The sequence below is a fragment of the Sceloporus undulatus genome, chromosome 6 (genome assembly GCF_019175285.1).
Source record: "Sceloporus undulatus isolate JIND9_A2432 ecotype Alabama chromosome 6, SceUnd_v1.1, whole genome shotgun sequence".
NCBI classification, from domain to species: domain Eukaryota; kingdom Metazoa; phylum Chordata; class Lepidosauria; order Squamata; family Phrynosomatidae; genus Sceloporus; species Sceloporus undulatus.
Genome location: NC_056527.1, coordinates 139,336,785 through 139,362,343, shown reverse-complemented (window position 1 = coordinate 139,362,343; position 25,559 = coordinate 139,336,785). Strand labels below are relative to the sequence as shown.

The 25,559-nt window shown below is 40.2% G+C and overlaps 1 protein-coding gene across 3 annotated transcripts in view; it reads right to left on the bottom strand.

Annotated features, from left to right (window-relative positions):
- Positions 1–4,203: 4,203 nt before the first annotated feature.
- Positions 4,204–25,559, bottom strand: part of OPCML (opioid binding protein/cell adhesion molecule like) — a 916,982-nt gene continuing 895,626 nt past the window's right edge. For all 3 annotated transcript variants that reach the window (XM_042474623.1, XM_042474624.1, XM_042474622.1), the window contains one exon: positions 4,204–12,457. In XM_042474623.1, the coding sequence (XP_042330557.1) occupies positions 12,357–12,457 (101 nt within the window). In that variant the 3' untranslated portion in view covers positions 4,204–12,356. The remainder of the gene's footprint in view (positions 12,458–25,559) is intronic.

Genomic DNA, 25,559 nt, shown 5'->3' with positions numbered 1-25,559 from the left:
TCTATCTATCTATCTATCTATCTATCTATCTATCTATCTATCTATCTATCTATTAGCTATTCTAGAAAACATCAGTCCCCTTTTCCACACTACACAGTTAAAGCACTATGATTTCCCTTTAACACCCATGGCTGCATGTTATGGAATCCTGGGGTTTGTAGTTTGATGAGGCTTTCACATTTTGGCTAGAAATGTATGTCTTTGTGTCTTCTACCGACTAATGGCTACCCAATCAATTTCAAGGGTTTTTAAGGCAAGGAATACTCAGAGATAAGACTGCCAATTCCTTCCGCTGAAATATAGCCTATAGCACCTTGTATTTGTTGGCAGTAGTACATCCAAGTACTACCCAGGGCTGACACTGCTTAGCTTCCAAAATCAGACAGGTTTTGATGCCTTTAGAGTATCTAGGCCTACAGGAATTTTAAATATGCCTCCTTAAACTGTACATCCCAGGAGTACACAGGATAGAGCCATGGCAGCTAATGTGGCATATAGTCCTATATTTGTGTAATGTAGTTGTTTTTGTTCTCCCTGGTGATATGGAGCCATGTTGTGGTTGCCTAGGAGTCAAAGTTGTTTCTACTCTTCACATTGGGATAGATGAAGTCTTTCTTGTTCTATATTCTCTAGCCTTTTGTTAAGGCTGGGGATGTATTGACAAAGCTGTTTTACTTTCATATTCACATTCCTTCTCGCACACCAGCATGAGTTTATTCCATCCCATGTACCTATCAGTTCATGTTTCTTTCTTTTTTTTAAACAAGAGTGCTTGAACATATTTGAATGTATTTTTGAATGTGATTTTCTGAATATGCACATCCTGCAAGTGTATATATTCCCCACTAGTTGACATTTTTGTATCCAGTTTGATGTTTGTATGTCACCATTTATGCATTAATTTGTGTATGTAGTTTTTCAAATGAAGAACTGCATTGCAAATTTGGAGAAACTCTGATTGTATTTCAGTTTATATATTAATTCAAGGTGAGAACATTAAGTTGGTGTGTATTAAAAAGTAAATTAAATGTATCTTGCCTTTGACTTGTATCATGGTTTGTCTAAGAACCAAAGGCTCTTTGTCCACACTTATTTAAATACAGTGAGCCTGTGCTATACGTGGGGTCCTTATAGGCAGCTTTCAGCATATGCTGAAGCCTCTCGAGAAACGGGTGAATGCCTGGCATGAGCACCATTATATCCAATGGGGCTTGCAAATGGTGTGCGCAGCTATGGGGCACGCATGCAGCTGCGCAGCAAGCATGAACCCCATTGGATATAATGGGGTTCAAGCATATGCATTTTTTGCTTTACATGGGGGGGGGGGTCCCAGTACTGATCCCCTGTATAAAGCAAGGGCCCACTGTAGGTCCTTCTCATTCAAGCCAGTGTTGACAATGAGGTGTAAATAGAGTACACTAGAAGAACATACTTGTGTGGTCCCAACAAGTGGCTTCTCATCTCACCTCGAAGCACAGTCAGTAGACTTTTTTCCTCAAAAGAGATCAGTACTAGGTCTGTTGGGGGATTTCAGTCCCAAAAGGTGGGGGGAACTGGGGGCAGGGGTCTCCACCAATTGTATTTAAACAACTTTAAAGCTTGGGGAATTGCTTAGTTCCAAGGACAATTGTGAGAGGTTTGGTAACCTTCGGATCATTTTTGTCTGTTTATACCAGTACTAAATGTGGGAGAACTGCAGGTCTGGCGAATAAAAGAAGGTTTATATTTTGAAATAAGCACAGTATGACCCACACACAGGATAGTAATTCAAACAGACATACCATATGCAGCTAACTGAAATGGAGGTATGGTAATTGGATAGAAATGACTGAGGGTTGTAGAGGTGGCTGGGTTGATATTTACCTATCTGGAAGAACGGATCACAGAAAGTGAGATGTGACTCAGACAGTGTCTGAGGATGAATGAGTAAGTGGAAGAGGCTTTTGTGTAAGGAGGCTAGATTTGGAATTGATATTTATATCTGATTTCTAGCCTTGAAGGGGTATGTGGTGATATCTTACAGTATCACAGCTGGTCTTCTCATGGAACCAACAATGAGATTCTGGAATGGCTTTAACTTTGGATTGATGAAACAGTGATTGGATTTAGGGTAACCCCAAGGTAGATAGATAGGGAATCTGGCTGGGAACACAGCAAGAGGTAGGTAGGAGATACTTACTTACTAATTTTGGTGCAATGAGACTTCCTTTGTTTCTGGGTAGAACAGGATATGCAGAGACCCTGTGTGAAAAAGGAGTGATCACCACACCAATTTAATCTTTAGTTAGATACTACCTAGGTCCTTCACATTTCTTCTGGTGTACACTCACTTATTATAGGAAGTTTCCCTGTGTTGCAGAAGTTATTGTGACCTCTCAGGACATGCCTGGCCCTAGATATAAAAATATGAAAATATGAAGAGACCTATGTATGGCATGGGGATGCAGGGTGTGCTAACAGGATGTAAAGGCTGTTTCTAAGGGGAATAAAGTTGATCAAAAGCCTGTTGTACACTATTGCAGGAATGCAAAAATGGCAGTGATCTATGTTGTGTAACTTCATCCATACTTAACTATGTAGCAGAGTCTATAGAACCCTCCTGATGACTTGTGAGGATGTGTATCAGGAAACCAGCAAGAGAGTTCTAATGAACATTAGGCTCTATTGATGTGTGTTAGCACTCCCCAGCTGGTATCTTGATGTACACTGAATGCTTGATGTGCATTACCACCCAATACATATTGGTCTCAACGTACAAGGGCCACTTTCTCAGCTCCCCTTAGTAAGGGGCTGTACAAACAGCCCTGAAGGGGTGGCATGCAGCTGCCCCTTCTTCAGCCAGATCAGAGCCGCAACAACTTCATACCACTGCTCTGTTCTGGCCACGGGTGCAAAAAGCAGTGGGAAAAATCAGCTCCTTTTTGCTCCCTCAAAAGAGTGGCATAGCTGCAGTGGTGCAGCTATATGGTGCCCCTTAGGGGCTGCGTCATCTGGATACAGCACTGGAGTGGGCATCATGACATCATGCATGGTCTGGTGTTGTCAGAACTCCCCTGCATTCATATATTCATGGATCATTTATATATTCATTTGGGGATTCTGTCAGAGGGATTATTAGTTTAGGGTTTTGTTTAGATGTTATTTGATTAAGGACATAATAGGTTTGATATATATTGGTTAGTTAGAATGTACTAGAAGGGGATAGATAGATGGCTAGCTTCTGTGCTTGCTTATTAGGATTGGAATGTTACAATGTTAGGGAGTTACCCAGCCAGGCCGAGACGGCTCTTGTGTTGGGAGGGGTGAGTTAAACCTTAAGAGTTAATATGTTCTTGATATTGATATATGTTGTTGTTATGCTTTATATGCACCATGTATGTTGGGTTGTGGGATGATGGGATATATAACCATTCTTACATATACTCATAGGTTGTTAAGGTTTTATATTACTTAGTTTAGTAGGGGTGGATGTCTGGGCTTCAAGGCCACAGGTGCAAGAAGGAGATAACACTTGGTGAGAACTTAATTGTTTTGGGAACAGGCCGGGGAGGCCGGACAAGAGGACACTACGTCATCTGGGTGGAGATTCCTCACTGCGCGGGAAAGACTGATCCAATTAATTAACTTTATTGCTTAATGGGGGTGGGTCTGCTCATGGGACTATATAACCCATCTGTAACTATGTATCTTCATTCCTGACAAAGAAGTCACTTCTGTTGCCTATACCTTTACCTTTCAATAAAGCTGTTACTTTTAGGAAGCACAGCCTCTTGTTGTTTGGGGGTGGCAATTGGGAGCCTGACAGGTGTGCAGCATCACTGCGCCCTGGTGGTGTTGTCAAGGGTGTGCATCATCTGGACGCAATGCCCTGACTACACCTCCAGGCCGGCACAAAGTGCTGGTCTATACAGGTTCTGACGTCATGCAGCCCCTTGCTAAATACAGACAATGTGGAAGTGCTCCTTTCTATTCTCACAGACACCTATGCATACGCAAGTCCTGTATTGAATTCCAGCCAACATCTGTATGTGTTAAATTGTTCTTAAATGTTCTTGCTGCAAGCTGTCTTGAGGGATATCCTGGATCCTTTCAAAAATAAATATAACCATTGTGGAAGATGAGCTGCTGACCACAAGATTTAGATGCTGAGGAGTTGTGGAACCATGGGATAAAATTGTGCTTCAGATAAAACATCCCCAAAGCTACAAATTTCTTCAAACTTTATTGATACACTGCACAATCACAACCATCTCTTATTCTTTCTGAATTAGAAAAGGTTACAACTACAATGTAACATGCACAAAATTTCAGGTAGTATATTCACCCTTTTAATACGATTATTGACAGGAAAAAAAAGAGAAAGACTTGACCTTGTTTGCTTTAAGAGATAAACAATAAAAATTTAAAAAGTATACCTAGAAGGCTGACAGAATAAAAAGGAAAAAAAATGCTTTGAAAACCTCTGTTTGATATAACTTTTTTTCTCTCATTAAAGCATTTGAACACTGAAAATTTATTTACTATTTTGTTTTTAGTTTCTTTTTTTCTTTCTTTTTAAAGGATAAATTGTGTGAAAACAATGTGCACGCCCATAGCTTTGACACAGCTAGAAGAATTGCACCATTGAGAAGTCACAGAAGAACTTGTAAGTCTACCAAAGATAAGGACTCTGAAATGGACAGGTAACGGATTCATACACCCAACATGTTTCCTCACAATTGCACTTATACATTGCACAAGTAACTTGAATGATTTCTTTTAAATACTCCCCAATAGCTGGAAAGAATAGAAGTTATTCTTCTATCTTATGTTTCTTTTTTGAACTGAAAGAGTAAGTGGTGTGTCTCATTGATCAATCAGCAGCTAGGGAGAGTCTCCATCCTGAAGCCCTGGGTAGTAGGAAGCCATAATAGATGCAATCCCCTTGAATTAATGCAAATTGCAGGTATAGATGTTACTTCTTTGTTTTGAGAGGTACTACTTGAGTTGTCTATTTAATTGGCTCAGCTTTCTGTCTAATCTTCATAAGTGATGCTGAATAAAACCTGAATCTCTCATATTCAATAGTCTGTCCTAGGCACAGAGACACCAATGCATATGTAAGGATTTTTCCTTTTCAGTAGAAAGAATTGACCCACAAGAATAATTGCGTACACAGAAGGAGCACTTATGAACTGGACAGGGAGTCCCATATGCAAGAGATTTCTGTGCACTTGTGAATACACATGGTTTCTGGGTGAGGATGAAGGCATACTTACTAAACAATATGACCACTATGCAGTACGCTGGTCTAGTTTGCATACAGTGGCTCTAAGGTGTTTAAAGACCTCCATATTAGCTTACATCATGTGTACAAATCCAGTGAAACTTTATGTTGCAGATTTAATTAAGAGGCATATAGATTGAAAGTGCATGTTTCCTTTTATTTTTTTCATATGCTTTAAAAAGTGCAGGTAGCATTGTTCTCTAATGCCTGCAGAATGGACTTTTTTGATTGATTTTTCTTTAAGAGTCTTGGTCCAAGTTGCTTGTAATTATAACAATTGGCAGTTATAAAGCCTATCTGAAGAACCACTTTGTCTGGGGGAAATGCACTTAGGTATTCCTTTTGTTCCCCAAATCTCGGCATGCTCAAGTGTGTTAAGGCCCCCGTTTCTCAGTGGTGGTAGGGCAAATAGAAGCTACATTAGCATTAAGGACAGAGAATATATATTTAAAGATTAAAAAATTGAAAAATGTGTTTCTTGAATGTTGGGCAATTCAGATGAAGGGAATCCTGGACTGAGAATAGCATTCACAGTTCAAGACTTATTCTACCCAAAAAATCACAGGTGGGTTTTGTGTTTGTGTATGGAGAAAAAGAGAGAAAGAACTGCATTTTCTATGCACACAATAGTATTTTTGTATAGAAAATGCTGCTTTCCGCACAAAAAATTGCAGCAAGAACTGCAAATTGTCTTCAGAATTTGTTTTTGAAAATTTGTTTGTAGCGGGAAGCATATTAAAGTGAAATAAAATTCTCATTCCTTCTTTTTTGGGGGAAAAAAAGTAGTCAACATCTCTACTTAGTAAGATTAGTAAGGATACCTTAGTAAGGATTTGTTCTCTCCTTCAGTTTTTGAGACCAGATTTTCTCAAATGGGAGGCCAGGACTCTTATTTAAGCATTCACTTCTTTTCTGTGTTATCTCTTCCCTTTCAATATAGATCCATAGTTCTTTCAGAATGTTAACCACAGATACTTCCCCATTATATCTAAGCAGAAGAAAAAATGCTTTCAATGTTTTAGAGGAAGAACTGCTCAATGCCACAGTTTAATCAGAAACTGTGGCCAACCAGACGTTGTGGAGAACATGAATGTTGTTTTATCTCCACATTCACACAAAAACAGACTTTCAGAAAGTTTCTCTATGCTGAATGAGAGCATCAAAAAGATTTGCAAAATTTTGATAATTTCCCCCATTTTGGAACTTTTTTTGCAAAACAAAAATGCACAAAAACTTTGTTGTATTCACATAGACAAACCATTGCACGGAAAATTGTGTCTTTTCTGGACTGTTTTTTTTTTCAGAGATGAATTTTTCACACAAAAGGTCCTGAAATGCAAAATAATAATAAATTTCACATGGTTTAACCAGATTTTGGTGGATTATGTCAATGGCTGAGACACCAGTGAGGATGGGAACATCTGTAAATGTTCTTTGCATCCCTATTAGTTAGTTACACATCAGTTTCAAAATTTTAATTCTTTGAGGTTGGCTTCTTTAGCAGTTGATTAGAATTTATTCTAAAGCATAGTTTCTGGGTCACACATTAAGACAATTCAGCAATTGGAGAAAGTGAAACGTAATCCTCACTTAATCCTCCTCCCATGAAGTGGACATTTGTGAATCCTAGCCTTTGCTTAGTGTTTTTTCTTTGTCAGCACGTAACGCTAAACATGGTTTAGCATTATGGGTGAACCCTCCCTATCAATTCCCATGTGGATTAAATGGAACATTATATCAGATCTGGCTGGAATTTTGGTTTATTTTCAGAACTTGGTATCTCTGATTATTAAGTTTATCACACATTTGGGGAATGGGTATGGGGTGGAACGGAAGGGAACAGAAACCATTGTATGGGAGAACGCCGCCGGTGCTGCCACGAGTCCCCGATTCATTCCCCATCCATCCCACAGCAGCCAATTTTGAAGAATGGTTCAGAATAGTTCTTCAAAATAGGCTGCTGTGGGATGGATGGGGAACAGATCAAGGACTCCTGGCGGCATCGGTGGCATTCTCTTGTGTGATAATATGCTTTTTTCCCCATTACACCCCATTTCTGTTCCCGTCCGTTCCGTCCTGTTCCTGTTCCCGAAGCTCCATGTAATAAACTTATATAAGAAACCAGCACTGATGTTTTTTCAACAAACAAAATTGACCTCCCCCCCACTGAAGGTTTTTTAAGGCTAATTTATTTTTGGAGGGGGGAAGAGAACATCTAAATTGTAAAAATATTAGCATGCTTCCTCCCCAACATTTGCATGTCCGAATAATACTCTTTTAGCTATGTCATGGGGCTGCATGTGCGAATGTGAACAGGCACACATGAACAAACATATTGCAAACACAGATTTTACTTCCTCTTTAAAAGAAAACTCCTTCATTTTCCAAGTAGATGTTTAGGGGCATAAAATTCCCAGGGACAATTTGCAGTGTCTCTCTCCTCCCTTAAAATGAAATTTAAAGTGTCTTTTAACCTCTTATGTGCTATTTATGTCAATTTCTGACCATCATCACTTCGATGGGAATGTAAAAAGAATGCAAGTTAGCATTCTAACCAATTTAGGCTTTATTTTGTCATTACAAAGCAATTGGAGAATGATCATTGCGTGGCATTCATCCAGTAGGTACCTGGCTTGAACCCTGGCATCTCCAAGGAGTCTCTGAAAACCTTGAAGAGCCACTTCTAGTCAATGTGGACCATACTGAGTTAGATGAATCGATTGTATGACTTGTTAGGAGGAAGCTTCCAGTGTTCCACAAAGTATTTTGCCTTGTATGTGAAACATGGCCAAAACCCTGCTTCAGAAAACAAAAAAATAACTTACACATGTGGGTCACGACAAACTCCCATTAATTTCAATGAGATTGATGCAACTGATATTTTTGGCTGGGATCAATGACTGCAATCTTGTGTCCAGTTTGCTTGCACATAGTTTCACTGAAGTCAGTGGGCTTTCAATTGTGTAATTAATTATACTTAGATCCATTCATAACCAAATGGTGTAACTTACCCATTGGGATTGCTGCACAGGCTTCATTCATTTCAGTGGAGCCAGAGTGGGGACTTGTTGCAAGCTCTCACAGAAACAAATGGAGGGAGGTCAGTATTTGCTGTATTGCTCCCAAACATAGCAAAGCTTCATATCAGAGGGGCAATGCATGGAGTTTTCCCACCATCAAAATGCACAACACTTCTCATAAAATTCATGTCACCCAAATGCATCTGGAAAATATTTGCAAACACCACACATTAGGCACTTAACGTTAACCACTATCAAGAAAACTTAGTACATGGTGTGTCACCAGCACTTCAGTGCACATTATTTTGGAAGGAATTCTCCCCTTTCTTCACAGAAAACCTCTAATGAAACTTACTCATTAAAGCTAGGGGTTCTCCTCTTTCCTTCCACTTGATATAGCCCTTCTCTACAGGGCTTGTTTGTTCAACTTCTAAGCCTAAGTTCCTGGACCTAGGCATGCAGAAAACATTGACTGTTTGTGGAATGGAATTCCCTAGATTTAGATTTCTAGAGCTGGTTGTTCAGCAAAATGTCTATCTTTTAATCCTTGTCATAATTTTTCATCATGATTTTCAGCATCTTAGTCTTTCTTTCAACAATTTGTTTTTGAGAGTTAAAACGCTTCTTCTACACACTTACTTTACATTCACATTTGTTTTGGACTAAATCAGGTTTTAAAAAAATTAAAGTAAGCACAGTAGCAATTCATTGAACAATAGACCCATAAATTTTATCCAATGACTTCCAGTTCAAACTTAAAGTTAGATCAAACCTGGTGATGATCTAAGTCAACCAAGAACATAGGTGAAGTATGTATATGTCTACCTTATATTTAATTAGAACATCTTCAAAATAAGCCAATAACTTCTTCTTGCCATCTGGACAAACCGAATACCAGATGCATCACTTCTGTATTCTTCAAGGTTAAAAGGAGAAGCCATAACCTGGAATCATCTAGTTGAGACTGTTGAATCAATTGTAAGACCAGTTCTGGCTTGATCCAGCAAAACAATTCTTGAAGGAACTCAAAGCTTGTTTGCATTAAAGCACATGGCTGCAAATTTCTTATAGAGACTGAATTGACATCCAAACAGCTTCATGATGTTGAATCTCTTCATAACAGAAGCAACAAAGGGTCTTGTGGCACCTTAATGGCTAATGTATTTATTGTGGCATATATTTTTATTGACTGCAGTCCATTACATTGTCTGAGTCACTTTGAATTAAGGTTTTCCCTCCCCTTTGTTGAGCTTTGTTGCCTGTTGTTCCAGTGTGGAATAAAAAGTGTAGTGTAATGCTGGTAGGACAATAAACATTTTTAGAAATGATGTTCTCACTCTTCCTCTTGCAGTCTCTTTTACTCTGATTTTTCCTCTCTAAAAGGGTTTTACAATTTCTGTTCTTGAGAGGGAAGCATGTCATTTGGGGGTGCAAATAAAGTTATGGGAAGCAAAGTCTGTACATTCAGTAATAATGTAGTTGTGGTGGATTTGCCTTCATCAGTCATCTAAAAACAAAGCCCTGACCATTCCAACTTTTTTTCAATATGAATATACCACCCAAATGTTTAGTCTTGTATAAGTAAATATCAGACTTTGTAATCATCCATGTTTTACTTGTGTGGATAATCGAAACACTTGAATAGCACAATTTTGTGATCATCCACATAAAGCCTATGGGAATTGGCACCAGTCACTTGCCATCCACAAGATCATGTTAGTGTTCCCAGGACATTGCTGATAGCAGCTCAGTACAGTGGGCATGATACTTCCTTACTGCTTTTCAGGGTACTGTTGGGCCTCTCAGTCTTGGTTTGTACAGGATGATCTTCAGACCATCTTCCTATGCAGAACATTTCCAAAGGGAGGGAGGAATAGTATTGGGATCCTTTATTAATTTTCCATATTGGTCGCACCTAAAAGAATGCTTCTATATATAACAGATGAAATGGCATAAATCATATGCTGAACTAATAGGCCTCCCCCCATGACTGATCTTACCAAAAGCAAATAGCATTGGTATAGCAATCCCATCAATCCAACTTTTCATGGGATGTGAGATGGAAACACACTATACAGTGCTCTGTTAAATTTAGGGGTGCCAACCTGTTCATACCTCTCCCCCAACACTGGTCACTTCTTAGAAAACTGATCTGTTCTTTCATTGGAAAGACCAGAATTCATCCCCAACAACCACCTCCCATTTCTGTATTGTTCATGAATGAAAGAAGCATATCTTCTTGGTGATGTGTGTCTTGTATCATTCAGACAAAAGGTGGGCTGTGCCAGAACTTGCAGCAATCTGAATCCCAAAAGTGAAATAAAATGTCGTCAGTTCCATACCATTGCTCTGCTTTAGAAAATAGTGACCTGAACATTTCTTCTGTTGTTTAGAAGGGCTTGAATAAAAGCCACCAAGAGACAAGAAATCATGTGTATTTGTTTTACTTTTCCCCTTTCCATCTGGCTCCCACACTTAATTCTAATCCAATATTTGGAAATTAAGTTGGCATTCAGATCTGGTTCACTCTCAAAAGGGTCCCCCCAATACAAGATAAATGTGTCAGACTCACTGCCTCTATTAGCTTCTGAATGGATGGACTGCTAAAACCAGAAAGACACAGGTTGAGTGGGGAAGGCAAAACAAGTCATACTTCACCTGTTGGAACCTCAATAGCATTGTTCTCTCTGGATGTTCCAGAATAAAAGAGGGGTGATTCTCTCTGAATGTCTATGTGCAATAGGACTTGGGACAGTGGAATAGATGGTAGAATACTTCCAAATATAAACAACACTTTTATGTGAATTATATTTAAGGCAATGCTTGGAACTATATTCTTGTTTAGTTAGGGATGGGTTGGGCTCAGGCTTTCTTGTGGCAAAAATATGAGAGGCTAGAAACCTCACAATTTCCACAGACATATTTATGTTGGTGCTGTATCAAATGTTGTGCCTTTGTCTTTGATCTCACTTGGTTTTCAGAGTACCATTTTCTTTATCTGTGCCACAAGTTCTCACTAGTGGCTACATAAGTACCTCCGCTTTTTTTACTCGGTGGCAAAGGAGACTGAAAACCTGAAGTGGAACTTTGAGATATTAATGTGTTGAATAATGAGGAATTAAAAAAATTGTCTACATGGAGGCAGGACTCAATAGAGGTGATTATGCTGATGGATGGGTGAACAAATGGAGAAGGAGTGGCAGAAGAGAGATTTGGTTTGCAGGAAAAAAAGCCTTTACCAGATAATTACATTGATATATTGATAAATCTGCCTAACACCTGACAGAAAAGGCAGACAGGTAAATGGGCAGAAGGGTGGCATGATTATTCTGAAAAATGGGAGATGCATAGCCAACATCTACAGCAGAAGGTTCATGCCCTGGCTTTTCTTTCATCCCCTCTCAGCACTTAGCAAATTCACAGTCTGTGTCTAAATGTTTGACCTAATCCAACATCACTCTTAGCCTTCACACTTCTGATCTAGCACATATGTTGGGGAGGAGGCAGAGGACTGCACTGATGGCCAGGCTACAAATTTATTAAGACATCCACCCAGGTCGAAACAAGGTGATACCAGAGCATAATCGGACACTTGGAGAAACATGAACAGATATGTACAGTGTTACAAGTAGAAAGAACAATCCTTTTGCTCAAGAGACACCAGAGATAGGAGGACTTGCTTTTGAATTCTTGTTGTGCATTGTCTCCCGGACTAAGGTGCATCCTCCTCTTGGGGTATTTTGGTGGGCTCGTTCCTGAAACTCTTTGACAGTAGAACTGAAAGGTTGACATTTATAAATAGGGTATTTTTTTGAGGTATGGGGCCAAGGGAGGAAATTAAAACTGATTCTGCTTTGGGAAATGCCCATGATTGACCAGCCCCTAATGGGTAGTTGACTTGGAACCCAGTTGCCCTCCCCCTCCCCTTGCCCTCCCGGCAGTAGATTCAAGCTGCAGACTGTTTGTGTGTCTGCTTGTTTGCCCCTTCCCCTCCCCAGCAGTATGGATGGTTAAAAGTCTGTGGTGTGGGAGAAGCCAGGCGTCATCTGCAAGGACCCTCACTTTTCTTATCAAAACTTGAGGAGGAAATAAAGAAAGAGAGTGCCTGATAGCCAGAGGCAAGCCATCGCTCTGGAAGCTGCACTGTTGCCATCGTGTACTGCTCCTGGGCCTGGATGAAACAATATAAAAGAGAAAATTAGGAAGGTAGAGGTCATCATCATCATCATTTTAATCACTGTCACTTCTACAACTGCTACCCAGAATCCTGTATCAGCTTATACGTAACTAAGTGCTTAACTGCAAGAAAGAAGTTGGTAGCATAAGCTTTAACTGAGATTATTTTAAGTTATGCTCTGATTAAACAAGACAATCAATGGTGGGCCCATTTCAGGGAACCATATTTTGCATAAGGAGAGTCTTCAGAAGTGTCAGGAAAATTCACCTCAAATCAAGAAACAGCTGCTTTGACTACTCTCTCTGTGGGCATGCGGATACAGGAGGATAGGTGGATTGACACTGAATGAACATGTTTATATCATTGATGTGTGATATGAACTCAGTCCTTACCATTGCTTATTCATATAGTCTCTATTAACACAAGGGTAAGATACAAATAAATTACCTTACTTACATGTAAATATGCTTATTTATATCTGATCCTTTTACCCACAATGTACTCAGAAATGCTATACAGAATAATAACTATAGTGGCTGGAAACCGGTTGGTTATTCCTAATTGGAATACACCTATTAAATCAATAACTAGTGTCAACACATAGTAAATCCCATTTATTCAGTGGACCTAACAGCAGGTTTTAGGTGTGTGTGTGTGTGTGTGTGTTAAAATGCATATGAATGAAATCTTAAATACAGTTGTAAAAACCTGGCAGTTGTAAAATTTTGCACCAAAAATTCTTGACAAAAGGTGTGCACGCTCTCAAGTTGGGTGCATCTCCATAATATTGCCTGACCAATCAGCACATATTTCAGATGTCTGGAACCACCACTAAAATGTGAAGGTGTGTCATGTTCGTTTGGGTTAAAAATCTAAGATGCTGCCACAGATGACAAGACCTCTTAAGGTGATACTAAAGTACAGCTGGGTTTACATTTGAAGAGCCATCTCCTCTCCTTTACAATTCTCCCATCAACCCTCCTCTCTCATATTGGAGGGGGAGGCAATAGGAGAGAAAGATAAAAGCCCTATTTCCATCTTTTGTAAAGACAGTCTTTAAATGTTTATCTCCCCTAAACTCTCAGCCTAGCTAAATTGCATAGCCTCCAAGCTATCCTCCCCACTTCCAATCCCCACAGCAACTGCTAACAACCAAGAGGCTAGCAAAAGCCTTGTGCTGTTTAATTCATTAATTTGCCATTTTATAGCAACACTGATTGAGTGGAGTCCTAGAAATAGAACACATCTGTGCTGAACTCCTCCCATCTGGAACCTTTTATACAGTAACTGCTCTTAAATGTTTTACATCCTTGGAGTTTTGTTCTCTGGTGAGGGTCTCGTTCCATCACCACCATCTCCCAGTCTTGCCTTGCCTTTCCCTTCCCTCCTGGCTATTTCAGTACATGCAAAGAACTGCTTTCACTTGTTATTTAACTAGCTGAATGTCACTAGTCTAATTAAAAATTGATAATGACTGCAACACATGGGCAGACTGCAAACAGCGGCAAATACCATGCAAGCCCTGATAACTGTACCTCTCTCTCTCTCTCTCTCTCTCTCTATATATATATATATATATATATATTCAGTAATGAGGCTTTGATTTGTACAGCTTCCCTTTTAAAGTCTGGATTTCCAACAGTCAGGTCATGAACAACTAATTCTTGTCCTCCTCACTTTGCCTGATCTAAACATTACAAAGTCTGGCTTTCCTTCATAGACAGTGTAGGAGCGTACGGCAAGGAAACAAACAAAGAAAAGGGTCTATTATCCTATGGAGCCTGAGAGGGTGTTGCAGAATTCATTCTGTGTAGAGCTGTAACCAATGCCCACAAGGTTTAGTGAGGCAGAGGGTAGGGTCACCACTGATGAAACCAAGGGGGCACCCAATGTGTAACCAATGACAACTATTTTATTACCTGTTCTTGCAAGATCTAAGTAAACCTTGTATGCTTCTGCTAGTTTGCAGGAACGTAGGGGATTGTGCGTCATCTACCCCAGTGGTCCCCAAACTGTGCTCTTTAAGGGATTCTGGACTTCAGCTCTCAGAATCCCAGACTATTAGCCAATATGGCTGAGGCTTCTGGGAGCTGAATTCCAAAAACTAAAGGGTACAGTTTGGGGACCACTGATCTACCCAAATAGGGAGGACTACCCCTGGCTTCTGCAGATGAGAGACCAAAGAGGGCATTCCAAGAGCCTCTCCAAAATGTATCAATAAATAACTCTTTCTGATAATTTCTTTCTTGGGGGAGGGAGTCTCAATCTTTTTAACTTTTCAAAAATGCATTCTACCCATATGATAGTCACTGGACTGCCCATCCCCTAAAATGGATTTAATCTGATAGCTTATAAAATCAATAAAGAAAGCAATACTATTTCTAGTCCTCCTTTCTCAAACCATTTCCTTCACCAGTATTTGAGATATTGACCCATTATTTATAATGTGATCCTCCAGAAGTTGTTGGCCTGTGAGTCCCAGTAGTCCCAAGCACTATAGAAAATGTTGCAGAATGCTGGGAGCTGCAGTCCAAAAACACTGGAAGAGTCACATGATTCCCACTCCGGACTTAAGTACTGTATCACGGTTTGCCGTGGAATATGGAGCAAAATATACAGATATAACTATCAATTAATAACAGAATATTTATAATGAGAAGGATTACTGGGATCCTGCATCACAGATATAGTTACAAATATTTTACTACACCTTGTCTCCCAATCTGACCCCCTAAACCTAACCTAACCTTAATAGCCAGCAGCCAATTGAGTGATGGAGGTCTGTTCTGTTGGAAGTTGGAGTACAGTAGGATTATGTTTTCAGCACCTTTCCACCAGCAATCTCTGGTGTAACAAGGATTTGTAACGTAGTCCTACTTCTAATTGTTACACCAGAGAATGCAGGGAAACATTTTGACTGCCAACAGAACAGACCTCCATCTCTTGTGGCTACTGGCTTTTAAGGTAGGTTTTGGGTGGAGCATTTACTATGTATACAGAACTGAATAAGGAGCAGTTATGGATCCATAACTCTTAATTACAACTCTGTAACTGCAGTGTAAGGTGCTATCCATAGCATGGAAAAGAAATGATGATTTAATATTGTTTCTTTCAGTAGTCACTAAACCAAGCTTTATCGAAAGAGAAAATTATTTTTGCTCCATCTGCTGCTGTTGGAGAATCATGTATTGTCTGTGGAGAATATTTAACAAAATCTTCTCCCCTTTATCCATTTCACCTCCCTCAAGTAAGCCAAAGATATTTGGGAGGCTGAGTTCACTCAACCATAGTATTTCTGCATATCAGTTCTTCACAGTGGGATATATCTTTTCCTGTATTTTATTTCAATACTAGCCTTCCACAATAGTTTTCCACAATCGTTTTCAAATGAGATGTTGACAAGGTGGCGATACACAAAAATACACACCAAAGTAACAAGAAGAGCAGTTAAAACAGCCTATAGTTTCACAATCAGGTGACTGAAGATTTCATACAAACCCATGGGTGTGAGGCACAAAGAAGAGCAGAGTGACAGAGGTAACCAAAATAAAGCAGAAGACATAAGGAAGAAGCTGTGGCAGATGGAAATCAAAATGAATCAGGTGCCATGCAGAATCAAGCCTGTGAAAAAGGCATCTAAATCTGTTTGGGACTCTGTAACAGACATTTGTGGACATGCAGGGAGCAAGGGATGTGGTTACTCAGCAGGAACAGCTTTCTTTCTTTCTTTCTTTCTTTTTCTTTTTCTCTTTCCTTTTCCTTTTCACTTTTGGTTAGTCAAGAAATCTCAGAACTGCTCAACAAAGTGTCTTTGTTCCAATGCCACCTTCCACAAGCCGGAAGGCAAACCTGCTAAAGGATTTGATTAGTCTGTGACAATCTGAGTGAAATCTAACAGAGTCCCTAGTGAAGGGTGAACCCGATAACTGGCTGGCGCATCAAGCACATAGCTCTTCTTGGCAGCAGCTGACCTTGACTTTTGCTAGCATGAATGCTTTAAAAAAACACACACACAAACAATCCTAGGAATTCAAGTAGCTGGTTTCCTTTTTAAAAGAAAAGCATTTGGGGCTTCCTCAGGAGGGGAACTTGTGTCTTGGAGAGCTTAGATTATGCTTTTGATTTTTTTTTTAAGGTGCAGATATTTTGTAGGCTTCACTTTACCTGGGATGGTCTCTCCCCTTACTCTGCCCATACCAGAAAATTTTGAAGCTAACATACGGGGAGCGGTGCATCTATTTGGCCACAATTTCCCTATTTTTTCAATGAATAGGGGCTGTAGGAATGGACAACAGTTTTTAAAAGGGTTGTTGGTTTGTTTTGTTTTTTAATGAGATTAGCTAAATTCATGGAGGCTAGGTCTCTAAATAGATGTTCATAGAAACATTGAGTTGGAAGAGTGTTAATCATGACAGCTCTGTGGAACCTTGGTATTTAAAGTGGTGACTTTCTACACATGTTCCTCTCATCCGAAGGGCTATAAGGTGATACCTTTCCACTTGAATATCTCCATGCTTGGAAGGGATATCTAGTCTGTCTCCAAAGATCAAATAGCAAATCCTTCTCCTGGCCTCACAACAATCTGTTTGGACAATGCAGAGCCCAATCCCCAATTCTAGTGTGAACTATCATGATAATGTAAGGCCAGGTCAGTAGCAAACCTGCAGTATACTACCCTTAAACTAAACTTTTAAGAATCACTCTTTGCTCCAAGATGTCTCTGCATGGACCAGAAAGCAACAGGAGGAGCCTGGAATATTCTGGCTCCATAGCTGCCTAAAGTCCCTCTTTTACTTGTAGACATTCTAGAATGACACCAGGTACCTGTTTGCACATGTGTCCCACTATGCCACCCACTGCCAGTGTCAGTTTCTCCATCTGAAGTTGAAAATGAGGTACCCAGAATAAATCACATGGCTGTATGCTATTTTATGACCTCAGAGGGGGGAAAAACCCATGCTGGCAGTGATGAGCAGCACAGTGAGATGTGCTGTAAACAGCCATCTGACATCACTCTAGAGGTCTCTGGATTTTCCGGGAAGATCCGCAGCAAAAGGTGATTTAAAAAAATGTTTTAAGGGTGGTCTGCCATAGGTTCAGTGCTGAACCTGGTCATGCATCATGAGGACACTTCACACCAGAATCGAAGACTGGGTTCTGTGTTGTCCAGACTGATCACCATGAAGACAAGAGGGGGGCATGCTATTTGGCCTATGTGGAAGGCTATGGATCATCTCAGAAAATTCAGAGCAATACTGAGTGGCTGTTTACAACGTGTCTTGCTATGCCGCCCATTGCAAGTTACTGCCTCTGAGGTCAGAACAAGGCACTCAATTGTGTAATTGATGGTGGACATCTCATTTTCAGCTTCAGAGGGAGCATCTTATGCTAGCGACAGTGGGCAACACAACAGGACATGCATGAGAACAACCATCCCAGCATCACTCTTCAGTACCTATATAAGGAAGCCCTAAAGGCTATCAGAGTGGCTAACAATTATTATTTTTAATAAGATGGTTCCCTGCCCTCAGGCTTACAATCTAAAAGACACGACACAAAAGGAGAAGGGAATGGTAGTGGGGAAGGGGATAAAGTCCAGTGGTTCTTCTCTCCCTCTGATGCCTGGACCAAGGCAGATGGACTAGAGGGAGGGCTCTTCTTCTTCAGGCTAGCCCTGGTGGAGCTGGGGAAGTATTGAGTTTAGTGGCTTGGAGTTCTTCAGAGTAATAATACAAACACATAAGATGCTTACAGGGTGCAAGCCTTACAGTTCTGTGGCTTCTCTCTCTAAAGCCACAGTCTAACTGTTCTAACCTTTCCAGATCCACAAAGAAGAACCTGAGCTGAATTATCTATCCTTAGTTCAGGTCATTCTAAAAAACATGGCCTGGATCAAAGAATGGATCTTGTACAAAGATTATAGAAAAGAAAGTGTGCATAGCATTTTAATGCCTTTTTTAACCACTATCTTTCATTTCTCTAATTACTTTGAACTACTGGTCATAGTAACTTTTCTTATATAAAGAAAGTGAGTTCATTCATAATGTGTGTATATGCTAAGAGGGATAATCTGAGCTCTATTCTTTCAGGCTCCAGTTTAACAATTTAAGGGAACCATAAGTCTTACTAAATTAAACTAAATTTCAAAATTTCAAACAACAACAAGAAACAAAAACAAAAAAGCAACCCAAGTTAAAAACGCCATTAAAAGATGCATAAAACATAATGCACTAGAATCTTGTTGGGGCCTTCTATCTTTGTAAATGAACTTATGTATGTGAAAATTAGAATTCCACAGTTGCATAACAACCTTTACCAGTGTCCTGTTATGCATCTTCACAATTCTGTAAAGGTGATTCTTAGTGCCTCTACAGCATAGCTAGAGGTATGTAAAATTATGTAACATAGCAGGTCAAACAGAATTTCAACTATGTTTTTTTTTTCCAAATAGTCTGGAAACAATTCATGTATGGCTTTAAAGGCCATAGCCAGGACGTTGAATTTTGTCCAGAACCAGAATGACAGTCAGTGGAGTTGTTTCAGCAAGAAGACATGGGGGTATTGGGTATGCTTATGGGAAATTTAATGTGTACTTCTGACATACAAATCCTGGTAGCAATCAAATAAATTTTAAGACATATATTGTATGCAGAAGTGTAATTACTCTGATTCAGAGAATGTATTACTGAAAATGCCTGTATTGAATATTAAGGAAAGTAAGTGTGGAGGAAACTTCGGTTATGCTAACTCTTGTTGATTTTGTTTTCTCTTTTTGTCATAAACTGTTGCTTTAGTTAGTACATAATTACATATTGTGTGTGTGTGTGCATGTGTACCTTCAAGTCACTGGTTGACTAATGATTGACTCATAAATTTTATGGATTTCATAAGGTTTTAGGCAAGGAACCCTCAGTAATTGTTTCTCATTGCCTTCTTCTGAAATATTCATCCAAGTACTAACCATTGAAGAACCTGCTTAGCCTCTAAAACCAAATAGAATCTGGTGCCTTCAGAGCATTTAGGCATGTAGTATTATGCACTGAACCCATATCCTGGGCAGAAATCCTCCAAGTAAGTGTGCATTACTCACTGAGTTGTGGATTGGGTGGCACACAGCCTAGGTGTGTTACACAGGGAAAGAAAGGAACCAGAATAATAGAGAAAGCCACAACATGCACCTTAGGGGCCCTGCCTCATATTTCAGAAGAGAACAATGGCCAAATATTTGCCTGTGTTTTTATTGTCCTGGATAAACTAATGGGACCTTTGTTTATTCTTGTTTACTTTCCTCTAAACAAAGCAACAGAAAATGTCTCCCCTCTGTCTGCAATGAAAGGATGAAGGTTTCCACGGATCAGTGATTCTAATCTTTACTAAGCAAGCCTTCCAAGAGAATATTTCACCTATTGCTTTGCATCCTGCAGTTCTCTCCAGAGCAAAGCCAAAATTTCTCCAAATACAAATTTTGAGAAAATTGCAATGATTTCTTTTTCCCCTTGCCTCTTCTTCTTCTAAAAGACAATGTCACTCAGCAGAATTTTCTCCTAATAGTCTGTAACACCTTGTGCAAACAAAACGGAGCCTTGCATTTTCATTATAAAGTGGCTGAGATCCTGCATTATTATATGCAGAGTAGAAAACTTTGTGTTTGCAATTCCATACCCTGCTTCACAGCAGCTGTGTATATAGGGAGAGGACACAGTTGCTGTGAATATCTGGCAGAGGAAGGTAAAGGTGATGCAGGTGACTAAGAAGTGTCCTATCTCAGAAAGGGAAACAAGGTTGCCCTCTGTGATGGAAGAAATGACCTTGCGTTTCTTCCTCTTTGGCTGTGGCTGCAGCCAAGTTGGATGGCTTTCAATTCTACCAAGATTCAAGAAAGCAACATTTAAAACATAACCACTAAATGGCCACAGGGTCCACTCTCCAACTAAGGAAGCTGCCTTCTGCTGCACCAGAGAATAGCATGACACAGCAGCACATGCGAGGGTTATATTCCACACATGCAGTCCAAGAAACACACAACTGTTTTACTGTCATTGCTACTGGCGATCACTATCCCTCCAAATCTGTCCCTCAGAATCTGTTGGTGGATTTGCTCCTCTTTATACTCTGCCTAAATAACTTTAGGATAAATGCCCCATATTTATCTGATCACGAAAGTGGTGGGGATTTTTCAAATGCCATTTTGGCACTGCTCTAGACTTCTTCACTGAAGTTGCATTTACAAAACACTGAGACCTGCCATTTCCCAGATATTGTCCACAGTGAAACGTTTCCTTAATCTTGAAATCATAGAATCATAGAGTTGCAAGAGACCAAAAGGTCCATCCTTTCCAACCCTCCTCCAGGCAGGAAGACACTAGCAAAACAATCCCAACAGATGATCATCTAGCCTCTTTAAAAAAAAAAAAACTCCAAAGAAGGAGAGTCCACCAAATTCTGAGACAGTGTATTCCACTGTTAAACAGAAATTACTGTCAAGAAGATCTTCCTAACATTTATGTGGAAGCTTTTCTTCCTGTAGTTTGCATCTGTTACTCCATGTCTTAGTCTCTGGAACATCAGAAAACAAGCTTGCTCCATCTTCAATATGATATCCCTTCAAAATTTAGACATGGCTACCATGTCACCTCTTAACCTTCTTTTCTCTAGGCTAAACAGAGCCATTGCTCATAGGACATGGTTTCCAGACCTTTCACCATTTTGGCCACCCTCTTCTGGACATGCTCCAGTTTGTCTTGAATTGTGGTTCCCAGAATGGGACACAGTATTTCAGGTGAGGTCTGACCAAAACAGAATAGAGCGGTACTATTACTTCCCTATGTTATTTTGTCAGCATCCGCTGAAACCTTTTCAGCAAGGCTTTACATTTCCTTCCTTCCTTCCTTCCTTCCTTACTTACTTACTTAATTTTTTTGTCTCTTTATTCTTCCTAACATGGGCCCATATCCTAACATCTCCTCACCTGATTCCTCCCCCACAAAAAACCTTACCTTAATGTCCAGCAGCTGCAACAAGTGATAGAGGTCTGTTCTGCTGGTTATTGGAGTGCAGCAGGAGGGACTGCAACAATCATAAACAGAACCACAGTCACAATTCCTTGTGAGAGACCTCCATTGCTTGGTGTGGTTACTGGCCTGTAAGGAGGGAGCATTGACAGTTGTGCCAACAGTGTCCCCAATGTGACTATACAGCATTCGTGAATATGTAGCATTGACGGATCCACAACTCTAGGTTATGAGTCCATAACTGCAATAGAGGATGCCAGCCAAGACCCATAAACGCAGCTAACATCTGCAGATACAGAAATGTCAGGCCTAGGGGGAAGAACAAACAATTTCTAAACCAGCCAATAAAAAAGAAATAAAATATGATATGAGGGAATCTATTCAGACTAGGATGTCACTACCTCTCACGCCTCACTGCTTTGTTAAAGAAATCATACCAGGGTTTAGTTTAAAAAAATAAAATAAAATAAAGTAAAACTATTGAAAGAGGCAAAGGGTACTTTAAGAAATAAGAAAAGGGAAATAGGAGGGGGAGAAAAAAATCATTAGTGCATAATTATACCTCAAGTGAAATTCTAAACACTCAACCGTAATCTGAACTTAAAAAGAAACATGATGTGAGCTTTCCAACCTCATTAATTTTAAGACAAAGGGATAACAACTATTGTAATGGCAAAAAATTAAAAATAATGGCAGGATGGAATCTAATTAGCTCATGTGTTTCCGAATAAGTGGAGAGCTGCAAAACCATTCTCTGCAATGAAAAACCAGCTTAGCCAAATTGTTTCACAGCAAACAGAACTTTTATTTTGCTTAATTACAACAGAATGTAGCATTGTCTTCACAAGCATCTACCCAGACAATCTTTGTAGAGCAATTCAAAGGAATTTGGTTAGGAGAAGGGGGGTATACAGTGCTCTCTCTCTCTCTCCCTCTCAATATATATCAAGGACAGTTAATGCATGTTCAGTGCTCAGATCACAAGCATTTTAAAGCATCTTCCCCGCTTTGGGGTTAGGAAGGGAATTCAAGTGTGAAGTCAACGATGACACCAAGTTATAAAGAAATGGGAAACACACATACACACACATCTCCCCGTCTTTACTGACATTAGCAAACACTGAACTGACTTTGTCAGAAGAACTAGGGAAGCAACAACTAATAACCAGATTCCCATGATTCAGGGAGGGGGGAAAAAGAGAGAAAACTCATCAGAAAATAAAATGTGAAATGTCTGCATATTTTTCTAATGGGTTGACATTTTTTCGGTTTGTGAGAAATGTAACAGAACCCATTGGTGCTGCTGTCAGCCAAAAGAAAACAGATATGTGATTCACTTCCTCCTCTGTAAGGAAACTGGGTAGGAGAGGGAGGGGGGAAGATACCTGTGTTTAAAGAGAAATGGAAAGATCTTTTCCATTAGCTGGGGAAAAAAATCTAATAGACAAATTTATACACCAGATTCCAAGAACTGTGTAGATTTTCATGGCTTAGGCACCTCTGGGTTGGAGGAGTTGCTATTTTGGATTTCAAGGTTAGTGTGGGAAAGCCCTGTGTCAGGTTGTATAAAAAGAGGGAGTAAGTATCATAGCAGAAATGCTCCATTTGCTCCCTGAAGCTGTAGCACAAGGGGATAAGGACTGCCATGCTTGGTACTGGTTTTTCCTACAACCCTTCAGATGACCAGCAAACCAGGAGTCAGGCTGGTTTGTCTGGGGAGGAGATGTTGATCCTTATAGGCAGGTCTAAGAAAATAAGTCCTCTCTCTGGTCCACTGAGAAAACCAGGGCGGATTCAAAATCTATTGTTCTGCGGAGTCAAAAATGGGTAACACCCTGCCTCTTTACCTTATCTGTTGGACTTTCCCCCTTCCCCACTGCCATCCCCTTCTCCTTTTGTGTCTTGTCTCTTTATTGTAAGCCTGAGGGCAGGGAAATGTCTAATTAACAATTTGTAAGCCACTCTGATAGCCTTTTGGCTGAAGAGCGGGGTATAGATAAATAAATAAATAAATAAATATTATTAGATTATATATATTATCTTTTCTGCAAGAAAGGAATCTCTTTCCTTTCTCTTCTTTTCTCCCTCTCCCTAGGTGTGGGAGGCAGAAACTTGCTTGGGATTATTATTTTGAGCAGCAAGGATATGAACAAAGTCTTTCTCTTAAATTGTGGTCAACACTGTTTTGACTGCAAACACAGTTACTGATTTTCTGCAAGAATTTGGAAGGGGTGGCATGTTCCAAATTCAACAGACAGAGGGGGGGAGCATAGTCAGTGGTGTGCTTTGTTAATAAAGATGATATGGTGGCTGGAAAGTAGAATGTACAGTTTGGCATGCTATTTCTGCATGCAGAACCATGCTACAGCATAGTTAAGTACCCTGGAGGTACGATGCAGCCCCCTGCCATTTTGTAGCTGGTGGAAAGTGAAGGAGTCAGAGAAGTGTCTGGCTCTGTCCCCAAAGCCAGCCATGAAAAAATGACATCATCCATTGAGGCATCTCACATATGTCAGCAGATGATGCCATTGTTTTGAGACTAGTTATGGGAACATAGCTAGACGTTTCTTTTATTACCCTCTCACCAGCAGCCATAGAATAACAAGGGAATGGGCTGCAGTGGCTTGGATGTAAGCTGAAGTGGTGGTGATGGTCATTGCAGAGGCACAAAGGGAATACCAGTTTCCATAATGACATAAAAAGGACATACACAAGCATAAGGTGAACCTGTGCCTGTGTATGCCACTAACTGAAAATCTCCACATCAGCTAAGGTTTCTACAAAAGCTGTTATTCAAACCTCTTCTTTGTCCCCCCCCAAAGGTATGCATATGTTTTGTCTTCCTGTTTAACTGCTAAATCGCTGAATACATCCTGCCATTGCAAAAGGGGGGTTAAGCAGAAATTTGTGTGCACTTGAAATGGGCACATCTTCCCCCACCCCCTCATTCTGTCTGCAGCTGGCCAGCAACATGAGGTCTCCAGATTGCATCTGCCATGCAAACAGTCAAGGTAGTAGAGACTAAAACCTGTCAAACCTCACAGTAAAATCAGATACCTCCTCCATTCCTAGCAATTCTGAATCGAAGCATTCCTGCTAAGAGATGGGGCAGGGGAATAGCATAGAGGCGTCCAGACTGCATCTGCCATACAAACAGTCCAAACAGGGACCCTAGGTAAGAAGTACAAATGGTCCCCTTGGATGTCAGGAGGAGCACAGATAGCAGTGTAGTAAGGAAAGATTGAGAGGTGGCAGTGGCACTGCTCAAAATGGCATTCAGACTCTTATCTTTCCGCCCAACAGATTGTAGGGCAGGGCACGGGGTTTTTGGTCTGCTGCTGAATTTGGCAGGTTCAATGGCAGCAGTGGTTTCACTGCTCATGCGTGGCACATAGATTAGCTCTTTCTTCTCATTCCTGCAGATGGGGTGGAAGTGTAGGACATGGACTGGAGGTGGAAGCAGTAGGTGACCCCCTTTGGCTGGTGGCCCAGGGGGAATGCCTTGCCCAGTTCAATGGTTGCTGTGCCAGCGAGGAGATAAAATTGCACATCCAGCTACTTTTTAAGTTAACTGGTAGCAAAAAGATGCCCCTGAAGTTACATTTTTAAAAAGCTCTGCCTTAGTTCCTTCCTTCCAAGAACATATCAGTCAGAAATCCCTATGCACTGATGCCTGTGTGGGAAGCAACCCTTTCTTTTATGGCAAAGCGGCATTTGGCAAGTTGCAAGCAAAAGAAGGAAGGAACCATGCTTGTACCAACCTGCCAGTGCTGGAGGTTCACTTATTTCTAAAACAGAAGACACAATGGGCACACAGGGAAAGGAGAGAAAACAGGAAAGGGAAGGGAAAAGGGAAAAAATGTAGTTCATATTTTCAGACAGCTGAGTGAGTGAATGGATGAAAGAACAGATGGATTATTAGAAAGCTGACCCATTTTATGTAAACAGAGATCACACCAATGATTATGTGGAAGTGGCAGTCATGACAACATGTAACACAATTACAGGCGTTTAATCATTAAAAATTGACAGCATCCACCAGAATCTACTTGCATCTGCTTTGACAATAGGATATTAGAAAATGC